General features: G+C 42.3%; 1 protein-coding gene across 6 annotated transcripts in view; it reads right to left on the reverse strand.

The window, feature by feature from the left end:
- TBCA (tubulin folding cofactor A) overlaps nucleotides 1–10120 on the reverse strand; it is a 27467-nt gene extending 17347 nt beyond the window's left edge. For 2 of the 6 annotated variants that reach the window (XR_015280897.1, XR_015280898.1), the window contains exons 1-2: nucleotides 9115–10120; nucleotides 2483–2562 (exon numbers count right to left, since the gene is read on the reverse strand). Coding sequence is in view for 4 of the 6 variants with exons in the window: in XM_086868944.1 (XP_086725070.1) it covers nucleotides 6960–6993; nucleotides 9115–9639 (559 nt within the window). In the remaining 2 variants the exon portion in view is untranslated. Of the gene's footprint in view, nucleotides 1–2482; nucleotides 2563–6959; nucleotides 6994–9114 lie in introns of all 6 variants that reach the window. The other 4 variants (XM_086868944.1, XM_086868945.1, XM_086868943.1 and 1 more) reach the window with 4 other exon arrangements.
- Between the last annotated feature and the right edge of the window lie 2714 nt (nucleotides 10121–12834).

Genomic DNA, 12834 nt, shown 5'->3' on the forward strand with positions numbered 1-12834 from the left:
AGGCTCACTTTAGAGATGTAAAGTGAATTTATTGCTAACAAAATCAGAGGAGGATAATGAAAAGTAAAAATAAGCCCTTAAAACACCTTTTCCACCAAACCTCTCCATCCTTCCCACCAACAGTGCAGGGAGACAGGGCCTGGGGGTTTTGGTCAGTTCATCACTGAGGTTTTCTTCCACTGCTCAGGGAGAGGAGTCCTTCCCCTCTGAGACCACGGGGTCCCTCCCATGGGACACAGTTCTCTGCCTTCCAATCTCACGAGCAGCAGTCCTCCCAAAACTGCTGCAGTGTGGGTCACTCTTCCATGGGGTGCAGCCCTCCAAGGACAGGCTGCTCCAGCCTGGAAGCAGGGCCCCCTCTCTCCATCGAGTCTTCCACAGGACCACAGCCTCCTCCAGGCATCCACCCTCTCTGGCACGGGCACCTTCCCCAGGGGCTGTGGGTGGATCTCTGCATCCCCTGTGGATCCCCATGGGCTGCAGGGGCACAGCTGCTTCACCATGGTCTCACCACAGCCTGCAGAGGAATCTTGGCTCCAGCACCTGGAGCACCTCCTCTCCACCTTCTCCACGGACCTTGGTGTCTCCATGTTGTTCCCCTCACATGTTCTCACCTCCTCCTCTTCTCTGGCTGGAATTAAAACTTTGACACTACTTTTGCTTCAATTTCATCTTAAATCTGTTATCACAGAAACATTACCAAGATCTCTAACTGTCTCAGCCTTGGCCAGCAGCATGTCCATCCTCAGAGTCATCAGGGATTGGTTCTGCCAGAGATGGTGGACGCTTCTAGCAGCTTCTCACAGAAGCCACCTCTACAAAAACCAGGCCATGCGAAAGCAGCACATAACCTGTGTGACATTATGGTGCTGGGCACTTTCTTGTGCCAAAATCTGTTGTACAAAAAAATACCATTTGGAAGGCTTTAAGATGTTCTTATGTTCAAATCAAGATATCACAACCCAATAAAACAAAGCCTTGATTTGGTATTGTATACCTAACATCCACAAATTCCTAAGAGTTATCATTTTCTGAATTATATTTGAAAATCACTGGCTATAATTTTATAATATATAGCGTATCTGTAAGGCTGATCTGTTCTGAAAATGCAGAGAAGTCTTAGAGAAGTGGATAGAGAAACCTGCCCAAGTCCAGTTTTACCCAACATGTCTACAAAATATCTAAACATTCAATTTCTTATTGCACAGGCTAAACTCAAATGTTCAAAGTCAGTGTAGGTTTATACTTTTTTTTCTCTACTCAAATTCAGTATTTCCTTTGGACATTCGTCATTCTTCCTCTTTTATCCTGGAGTTTCAAAATAAGGCCTCAAATTTTAAGATAGTAATGATTTTTTTAAAAAAATTAACCATTTCTGTAAAGAGAAAGTTATCTAAATACTAGAACATGGAGTCACAATTAAAATAATGGCATAAAGTATTTTGCAATTGGGCCAGATGTTAAAAAAACAAGATCTGTAAAAACAGTTTCATTTTCAAATATATTTTGTTGCAGTCTACACATATACTCTGCTACTTAGCATGTGCTAGCAGTTCCACAAACTATGACTAAGTATATGAGAGCTTTGATTTGTGGCAAATAATTATGGAATCACCTAGTGACTATATTTTTGTTTTCCCCCCTTATAAATACATCTATGAACCAAAAATTCTCAACTCCTTCCTAACACCAAATGTTAAAGAAATAAAAACTGACAAGCAACTGCATACAGTAAGTATTATCTTATTCTCATCCTTCAAGTCTCCATTTATATTAGCTCTTTTCAGCTATACATAAATGTTCACCTGAAGTGAAGGCTCCCACATACTTGCCTTAAATCTACTGACAACAAGTTTGCTTTCCTCAGTTATTTTTCATGGACCCTGGAGAAGAGGTCTATACCCCTAGAACAACAGATGAAAATAACCCAAAGGGAAGAGACTATTTTACTAGAATCTCCCAGTCTTTCACAAAGAAAAAGCAGAAATATAAGATCCAGGTATTCTATACCTTGTCTCTACTGCCAGTCAGTAGTTGATTACTAGGAAAAGAATATAAAGAAACAAATAAAGTGACAGTTTTGGTGGTATACCTGCCTCTAGAAATCAAGTTAAGGAGTTTTTATCACTGAAGAACAAAACTAAATCATAAATGTTTTTAAAGACAAGAGGCTCAGCTCCTAGCTATGGCTGCTGCCCTTTTAAAATTCTTTACACATTTGACTTTCACATCACTTAATAATTTCACAGTTTCTGTTTTCCCTAAGAAACAGCTTTGTTATTTTAAAGCTGGAGACTAAACCCAGAAGAGCCCAAAGGGCTTGGCAGAATCTTAAGGTAGAAGGAGAAAAAAAGTCCTTTCCATATCATTATGATTTACTTCCTTATCCATTTTCCTTTACTCACTCTCTCTCCCCTACTTCAGCTCCCCAGCCTGAAGAGCAAAGTAACACAAGATGGTTCGAGATAGTAAAAAAGCTTACCACTGGTGAACAGGGGTCTTCTCCTCCCTAGCACATACCTCTGCCAGCACTAATGTTCAAATGATCTCTCCATACCAAAACTGCAGGAAATTAATACAATGAACAAAACAAAAAATCTCACACAAAGAAAACAACAATTACCCACCCCAAAATAAACAACAAACAAACAAACCAAACAAACACAAAACAAACCAAACCTCAAAGAACAACAACATGACAGTTTTTCTCCTGTGTTAAGCAAATTGAGTGAGCTCAGCAAAAGGTCTGACCAGCATCAGAAACCAAAGAACCAGAGAAGAGGAGAGGGAAATGACGTCTCCATATTTAGGATCATTTTGATTTCTCAATGGACTTCACCCCCAGCCTGCTTAGGGTGCAGAGCTGCAAGTTCTATTCTAACTTCTGTCTGCTTCAGAAAGAGCCCAAAAATGCCCTTGTTTCTCACTTCTTGAAGGCAGCTACATTCTTACTCCAGTCCATATTCATCAACACTGTCATCTCCTGTAGTTGCATCATTAGCAGTAACAAGCAAATCTATCTGATCATAAGAAGGGCAGTTTATCTGAAGTCTGACAGATGAAAAAATTATGCACAGTAGGGGCTAAAGATCCTCTGTACATAGACAGGAATTCTTACCCTCTTCCACAGTCAGAGTCAGAAACTACTAAAGGATGCCTAGAATAAAAGTGCTAAAATGGTACAAGGACAAAGCAAGCACATGCTACTACTCCTAATGTTCCCCCAATATCAAGCAGTTGCTGACAATTCAGATTCTACATAAGCTAGAATGGCACCTGTGTGCTTAAGCCACCAAATATAGACTTCTCTCCAGTATTAGAAAAATCAACGCAAGAAACATTTTCCTGGCTGGACTGAGCAAGCAGAGCTCTGAAGATGGTGAGGGGAGAATTACTCGGTTTTGCTATTGAGCAAATTCACTATTGCAAGGACATACATCTCTTCAGAACTAATGTTACTATTAACCATTGTACATGCTAATATGTCATGGCTTCAGCCTAAGAGCACAGAGTGACAGTATTTATGCTAACTTCAAACTCAGAGGTCCATAATAGAGTAGCTGTGTAACGTACAGCTTTTTTCCTTATAGTATAATAAATTTCTTACAGTAAATATTACTATTAATAGTATAATAGTAATTTTTCTTATAGAATAATGTATTAACACTATGCATAATTATAGACAAGTAATTCAGCAACTGCAACAACACTGGCAATATGCTAATCACTACCTGCAGAGCTTAAAATACCAAGTCCCTCACCTGCTAATTTTACTTACACACACTCTTGGGTTCACTGAGGTTACATAAGAATACAAACTTTACAGACTGAAGGACCCAAGTGAAAAAGGGCCAAGGAAGGATGAAAAAATATAGTATTTGACCCAGGTATGCAAACTACCATGTTTTCTTAGCCATGAAGTGCTAAGAAAGTGTCTACTTTCTGATTTAGACAGGATATGTCTAAACCAAGCATATGTCTAAATCTAAACCAAGTTTATGAGCTTATTTTCTTCTTCTAGAAACAAAATCATCCCCAAAGATAGATTTTCTCTTTTAAGACTCAGGATGTAACACAAGTACATGCATAATTTTTAGCCCCTTCTGCATCTAATGATTTACAGAACTGTTAGATTTACCATGACATTACAGGGTAACTTTGCAATTAAGCTTGGGTTTTCTCTAGGATTACTACTGTAAAAAAGATGAAAATAACAATTTTTTAAGTCAGAAAATTATTTCAAGTTAAAAATTACTTGTTAAGTTAAAAATATTTATATCATCTGTGTTACCAGAATATTCAGGGCTTCACTTGTTCTTGCCTCTACAGAAAGTTGTAAATACTAAGAACTTTAGAGAAGAACAAGAAATTATGCCTCTGATATGTAAACAATTTGGATTGTCAGAGATCTTAACTTAATTTTCCCTTTACAACCCAGACCTCATCTTCAGTCAAGACTTTTTATTTTGGAGAAAAAAATCTGGAATCTACTTCCCCACCTCTAGGTGTCTCCCAGCTGGGAGCAACTAAGTGCAACAATAATGAGAAAAATTAAACAGAGCATATTATATGCGTAGGCAATTCACAATGCATCAGAAAGACTTACTACAGTTAAAGAAAAAACAATGGACCTTGTGATCTTGAATGAGATTTCCATCTATATGATACATATAATTCAATACCTTAAGTCAAGCCAGGATGGATTATGGTTGTTAGCACAGCTGTAATTCATCTCGTGCATATAAAGCACTACCACAAATTTAATACCATTTTTCTCGATTTCCCATGGATCCACATTCTAATTCAACAGAAAATAATTATTTGTAACTGTTTAATCCACACAGGTGAGTACGTAGCTCCACATCATTAAGAAAAATAAAGACAAAGACATTACACATATGCATAAAGCCACCAAACTGGTAATACCAAGCAACTGGAACTACTGTACCTCCAAACTTTGGAAAGACTGCTTAAATAACTGAGGGTTAAAAGCAACAGTTTTGCACATATTCTCACCCAAATGAAAATTTTAAAAAAGGAAAAAATGCTTTCTTCCATTATATTGTATTACTAACAACACTTGTGATCATGAATCCGCTTGGGCATGTTTTAATTTGCCAGATAAAATGGTAACATTAATACATTATTATAGTCAGCATCAATATGCAGAACACAGTTTTGCCTCAGGGGGCAGAAGACAATGATACACGCAAAAAACTGAGATGCCAGATTTTTTTTGAAGAGGTAATGGAATGGAAGAAGGAATGCAAGAGACAACCCTTTACAGAGCTGATCATTACTAATTTAAATTTGTGAAGTATTTCTGAAAAGGAATCACTTAGGTCTGCTCTAAAGGTATATAACAAGTGGAATCAAACCCATTAAAAAACCAACCAACCAACCAACCCACCCAACACTGCAATTTCCACAGGAACAACTGTGCTCTTGTCACAGTTTTTTAAGATATGTGGGTACAGTTTGTTACTGTGAGGTTAAAAGAAGACTTATATTAAAAAGAATCCGAGAAATAGGAAACCAACCCTTCCAAAAAAAGGTTTCTAGACCTTCCAACTAATTATCCAGGTTGGTGACTATGTGTGTCACAGATGTTACCTCAAACAACACATAAATGCAGTTGCAGTCTTTTCTCAGACCATATTAAGGAGGGTTTTTTTATGTGGGAAAGAGACTATCTTAGTTTTTTATTTTTTATTTATGTTAGGTTTTTTTTTTTATTTTTAAGCAAATCAGGGCCAATTTCAAATTCAGGGCCAACCCAAGACTTTACATATCTGATCCTGATGCCAGGTGCACTACAAAAGGCACTTAAGATGTATCTAAGTAGCTCTGTAGTTACACTTGGCTAACACTGAACCCAAATTTATCAATCCAGGACTGAGCTGCACAGATGCACAATCTGTAAAGAGTTATTTAACCCTTTAGAGTTAGTGGCTTAGGGAGTCAGCTTGTATCCAACAGAGCATTATGTATACTCACACTCACACTTGCATCCCTGAACTCTCAGATGTGTAGTGTACACACATTAAATTGCTTTATCATGCTGACTCAGTATAGCTGAGCAGCTCTGTAGATCATTCCTCAATACCAAAAAATATGAGATATCCCAGTCCTTCCCATTAACTGAGCTAACAAACAGTGGTTGCATACAATCTTCTAATTATAACAAGAATAAAGAAGAGAGATGTGAGTTTCTTATCAATACATTAGTGCTATGAGTCACAGTGACGGTCTATGGCTAATGAGCAACATGCAAGAAAGCAACCATATTTCATATGGTGGACAGACGATGGAGAAAAGTTCTAACTCACAGCAGAAATAGCAAATTTCTTGAGTAACCAAAAACACAAACTAGTTTTGTGCTTGCATTAGCAATACAATGAACAAAAGCAAAAGAAGTCTGCATTCTTCATACTTCTCTTGCACAAAATATATCCTGAATCCACCAGTAAAATAATTCCATTTAAGAGAATTGTTCACATTCATATTTAAAATCAGACCAACAGTTTCGTGTAATTTGCAGAACTCCCTGTGCTGGGAGTGAGGGGGAGAATGAGTGTAAATTGCTTTGCAGTATGATATTTCACAAAGAGAAAAAATAGTATCAACAGCAGTGCAGCAGGCAAAAGAACAATCTTGCAAAATACCACAGTTTTAGAATGGTAAATTTAAAAAAAAAAAAAAGGGATTGCTTCACAAAAAATCAATACACTTTCCCCATAGGTTCATGATGTAAAATTCTATAATCAAGGCTTGTAGATTTGTAATTATGGTATGTCAGCCACATTTAAACAAGCATGTTAAAAGATTGTTAAAGTTAAACTAACACAATTGCAATGTGAATTGTCTTAGTCTCATTCTAATCTACTCGTGTCACTTCCACTTAATCAGATGGAAACTATGGGCAAATGTCAGTGCTATTTTCAGGCAATGCGACTTACTTTGTTTGCGATGGTTTTTAAAATTATTTCCAATCTGAAATGCAAATAAGGTATTTTAGAAGGTTGGTTTTTTTTCCCTTATCAATTCTCTCACTGTCCAAGGGGTAGTTGTTTGGATTTACTCAGAGTAAAACTATTTTGAAGCGATTAAAGGAGAGGTATTGCTTGCTAGGACATAAGCCACAAATACAGAAAAGATTACTTCTCATGCTCATCAAATCTACTTCTTTTGAATTACAAACTATTGAAAGTATAAAATCACCAAGAGCCTGGCTATCAGATTTGCCAAAAAAGCAAAAGATATCCCTATTTCTAGTTTAAATTTCTTTCATTGAAACACAGCAATGTAAGAAATGTGCAAGCAAGTAAATTACCTACAACCTAAAATACAGACTATTGAGAGGAGTAGACAAAGAATTTATGACTTACAGCAAAAAAAATATACCAAAGCATAACAGCTTCATTATTAGTGTGGAAAAAAAGCAATGAGTTAGATAACTAATGAGAAAAAAAAAAAGTTACAACTGATGATTAACACAAGTCCAAGAAGGTCTCCATATCCTAACAGTTCTTGACCCATACCTTTATTACATACATTCTTAAAGCCTGAGCACTGAACATGGTTGGAAATCAACATTACATGATAGATTCAATGTGCTTTTCCAAACTGGTAACAGGAAAAAAAACCAAATAAAAATTAACTGAAGTGCTAAGTCAGTTACTTTGATAGAATGCTAAATAAGCCTCTACACAAGTCTTCTCATCCACCAGGAAAAAAATACCTATGGAGTTGTTCTAGTTCAAAATAAGAGCACAGTGTTGATGTTCCCAAGCTGCTAAAAGTCCCATGTATGCCTGTTGTAGCAAAATGCTTCTCTAGGCTTCTGCTTAGAGAAGGAAGGGTGGAGTGGGACAGAGCCATACCTCTTCTTGTATCTCTGTGCAACTGCCACAAAACTGGGAGCTGCCGCTGTATCATGCCCACACAGGGTATTAAGATAATATATCATTTCCTCCCTTTTTTTTTTATAGTTACCTTCACTTAGAGAATGCCAGCTACTGCAGAGTAGCAGTAAATATGCCTGTTGCTACTGCACAACACACTCAAGCCAAGTTTACTTGCTTATTCACACTTAGTCTCCAAAAGCAAATCTGAACCCTATTGACTGCATTTGTATTGTTTTACCCAAACATTTTCATCCTTTCTTTGTACTAGCTATGAAACGCATGCAGTTGTGTGGTGTGCTCCTATGCTCAAAGAAATTCTGTAGTGCCTTTAACTGACACCAACAGTGACAACTTTCCTAGTCTTCTCCGACCTTTCAAAGTGAATCGAGTATAAGAAAATGTGCATATCTTATTGACAAGAATTTGCGCAGTCATAACATAAAGCTGATTGTATAAGACTGCACTGTTTAAAATCCTCATCCAGCACACACACTGATTCTCGTCTCTGCCTAAGTCAGTGAAGTTTTTGTAGCCTTAATAAACCCCACCGTGACCAAACAGTGTTTAAAGCTATAATAAGAGTGATCCTGACAGATACACTTTTCTTAAAAACTGCGACTCTGTTGAAACCAGGGAAGATCAAGGCTCTGGTGACGAATCTACCAGGACTGCCCAGGGAGGTGGTGGAGTCCCCATCCCAGGTGTTTTAAGAAAGGCTGGAGTGCTATGGTCTAGTTAACAAGATGGTGGTGTTTGGCCAGAGGTTGGACTCGATGACCGCAGAGATCTTTTCCAACCTAACTGCTTGTGATGCCACTGGTTCTGCAACTTCTGGACCAGAAATATTCAACAGCAGCTTCGGTAAAAAAAAAAAAAACCAACAAAAAAACAACCGAGGCTTCATGCCTCGGCAAGATATGAGGCGAGACCGCCCGACACCCGAAGGGGGCTGGGTGATTACCCTCGACTCCCAAAGACGCTAACGAAAGGGAACGAAACCCGCATTTAACCGTGTTCCGGAAAAGCGCGGCCTGCTCCCAACGGCGGTACGCGAGGGATGGAAGCCCGTGCCAGGGCCGCTCTCCGGCACAGCCCGCCAGCCCCGCACAGCACCGCGGGCCCGCGCCCGGCACGGCCGGTCCCGCACGGATTCCCGCTGCGGTCCCTCGGCCCAGCCGTGCCAGGCCGTGCCCCAGCCGCCACTCACCGCCTCACGACGCCGGTCTTGATCTTGATCTGCCTGAGTCGCGGGTCGGCCATGGCGGCGAGCGCCGTGACTGCGCAGCGCCGCGCCGCGCATGCGCCCACCCGCCAGTCCGGCCGGCACCACCGGAGGGCGGGAGCCGTGCGCCTTCCCCCCCTGCACGACGCAGTGGAGATGGCCGGGCTGCGGGGCGGCGCCGGGCAGGTGGGGCCGCTCGGGTTTGCTGCCGCACGGGGAAAAAGGTGCTAGCGTGGCCTTGGTGCTTTCCGTCCGGTACCCTGGTAATGGGGTCCGCATGATTAACGCCATTTCACAAGGCAAGCAGCCATTCTCTGGTGCCGTGTTTGTGCGCTCTTCCCCCATTACCAAGGGCCTGAATGTTCTGTGCACCAAGGAGACAAAACAGATTTCTTTTCTCCCATTCCACTGGAACCACTCAAGGTTCCTCGGCACCAGGCTGATCACTCCACTCCTTGCCCGTCTGCATGTCACAACACCCCGCGCACCCAGTGCTGTGGATGATCCCATCACAGCACTGCCTGCTGCCCCACAGCACTGCCTGCCTGCAGCCCCACAGCACTGCCTGCAGCCCCCACAGCACTGCCTGCCTGCAGCCCCACAGCACTGCCTGCCTGCAGCCCCACAGCACTGCCTGCCTGCAGCCCCACAGCACTGCCTGCCTGCTGCCCCCACAGCACTGCCTGCAGCCCCACAGCACTGCCTGCCTGCAGCCCCCACAGCACTGCCTGCTGCCCCACAGCACTGCCTGCTGCCCCACAGCACTGCCTGCCTGCAGCCCCCACAGCACTGCCTGCCTGCTGCCCCACAGCACTGCCTGCTGCCCCACAGCACTGCCTGCCTGCTGCCCCACAGCACTGCCTGCTGCCCCACAGCACTGCCTGCTGCCCCCACAGCACTGCCTGCCTGCTGCCCCACAGCACTGCCTGCTGCCCCACAGCACTGCCTGCCTGCAGCCCCCACAGCACTGCCTGCCTGCTGCCCCACAGCACTGCCTGCTGCCCCCACAGCACTGCCTGCCTGCTGCCCCACAGCAGTCTCTCTAAATCCCACCTTTGATGGGTCCTGAGGAGGAAACTCTGACCAGAGCTGTCACTGGACTGTGACACCTGGGACATCCCAACAGCCAGGGATACCTCTGCCTTCATCTGCTTTCTCTAAGGATTGAGAGAGTGACTTATTCTTTTGATTATATAATTTTCAAGTCTAGATTATGATTGTTATATTGATACTGTAAACAGTGTGCTGTGATCCAAACCAATCTGCAGAGGGTCCATGTGAACAGAAATAATAAATTAAATTGTATTATGAATTGTATATTTTACTACTTAGAGATTGCCCTACACTGATCTGACAAGAGACAACTGAGAGGAGACCCCATAAATGTCTATAAGTATCTAAAAGGAAGGTGTCAAGTGGATGGATCTAGGCTCTTCCAAGTGAGGCTGAGCAATAGGACAAGAAACAATGGGCAGACCCTGATGCACAGGAAATTCCACCTGAACATGAGGAAGAGCTTCGTTACTGTGTGGGTGACTGAACAGACTGGAACAGATTGACCAGAGAGGCTGTGGAGTCTCCCTCACTGGTACTCAAGAGCTGCCTGGGCCCAGTCATTTGTACCGTGTGGTCTAGGATGACCCTCTTGAGCAGTGAGGTTGGACCAGATGACCAACTGTGGTCCCTTCCAGCCTGACCCATTCTGTGTGTAATTCTGTTCATAGAAATCCTGTTTTATTCTTGTAATAAATTCTGTGCTATAGTAATAATGAAATTCTTCTGAGGAAAATAAAGCTTTAATTGTTAAGCTATTGTATAATGGTTATGCCTAAGCGGTAAACACTATGATTTAGTGTTGTCATAGTTCTGCCAAGGATCTCTAAAAGAACCTATCTATCTCTAAAAGAACCACTTAGTATCTGGTGGTTGGTGAAAGCAATAAAGAGGCAAGACTAGCAGTGGCAGGTCAGTCCTATCATTAAAATCGACTGCTGGTTCAAGGGCTGTTTTCCTTTATAGTTATACTTAGTAGAGGCTAACCACTTAAGGGTATACATTTCTGGCAAAAAAGCAACTGTTAGGGTCTGTGTTTGAAGGAACTTTCCCTGAATGAGTATTTAAACAAATGAGAAAGAAAAAAATAATAGCTTCAATGAACAAATAAAAGCAAATACATTTTCAGTGAAGTGCAATTCAGGAAAGTCTGCAGAGGATTTTTTTTTTCCCCACATCTTTTTGTCCTGTGTTAGTGGCTTGCCCTGACCTTTAACATTGCCAGTGACCAGTATCTCTTGCGAAAAGCTGGCTGCAAGGAAGGAAGTCACGTTGCTTCTGGTGACATGACAGTTGCAGGTCATTAGCCAGCACCTGTAGCAAAGTGGCTGGCACCACCAGGCCCCATTCAGGTATGGTATAAGCAAGGCCAAGACTGCTCAAGTCCACAGAGCTGTGTGTTATCTGCAGAGGAGGATGAGAATTACCCTTCTTACAGAGCCCAGCAAGCCTTCTCAGGAGACCTGGAACACACAGCCTTCGCTAGGCAGGTTGTGGCTGAAGGGAGATACAGGTCTCAAAATCGACAATAGCTTAATGCCATTAACAACTATGACCTGGGGACAAGTTCACAGGTGTATTTGATACACAAATCTGCCACCAGCAATGCAGAAGGGGGAGGAAGGAGGGCAGCATTCTGGCAGAGACAAAGGGACAATGCAGCCCCTTACTTTGACAGAAACTCAAATCTTACTATTCTGTCTTTAGAAGGCTGTATTGAGTCATACTGAGGCTGAAGCTGTTCTCTAAAAAATTCCAAGACAACCAAGTTTTGTGGTTCTGATGTGCCAGGCCAATGGATCCACACAGTCCAAAAGATACAGTTTTCCCTAGCCTCTCTCTACCTGGCTAGAGGCAGGGCCCCTCTAAGCCTGGTTATCCTTCTTTCCTTGGGCATCTGTCTTGGAGGTTCCTTCAAGGGGATCAGACATATCGTCATCATTGTCATACCTGGCAGTTTGGCTATGGGCTACTGGAGTGGCTTTCTTTTTGTTGGAACTCCCCCTCTAAGTCTTGCTGTCTTCCAATTCAAGCATCCGTTTTGCCAGAGCAGCAGCAGATTTCCATCCCATCTCCTCATGTTTTCTCCACAATCATGCAGGAAGAACCACAGCTCAGCTTGTAGCTTTCTCTCCCTATCTGGAGAACTTCTGTGTTGGGTACCAGGGCTCCTGGTCTGGACTGCTGAGACTGGAAGAAGGTCCTCCCTGAGTTTCTTGAGGTTCTCCTCTATCTTGTCTTCTAATTTCTGCAGATGTGCTTCCACAGCTGTGATTCTTGCATGTGTGGGGCCATGCATGGTATCTGCATATGTTCAGAGCTTCTTCATCATATCCATCACGGTCTCCTCCCTGTCATCTTGCTTCATCATTGCTAATGCAGAAGGGTATTCTTGTGGCCCGAGTCAGACAAGTTTTCGCCACATCACGGATGTACGTGGTACCAAGTCTGGATTTCTAGTGTTTAGGTCATTGAAGAAGACAATCTCTACTAGTGCCATTTCTCTCAAGCACTGAATCCCTTGTTCTATGGTTTTCCAACGAGTTTGCTGTATATAGAGATCATCTGCACACAGATATCTTTGTGCCACATTTCTCAAGACCCGTTCCCAGAGACTATAAGGGTCAGCCCCCCCATCATCCCCTGGTCGAT

Source organism: Cyanistes caeruleus, chromosome Z (genome assembly GCF_971803275.1).
Source record: "Cyanistes caeruleus chromosome Z, bCyaCae1.hap1.1, whole genome shotgun sequence".
In the NCBI taxonomy this organism is placed as follows: domain Eukaryota; kingdom Metazoa; phylum Chordata; class Aves; order Passeriformes; family Paridae; genus Cyanistes; species Cyanistes caeruleus.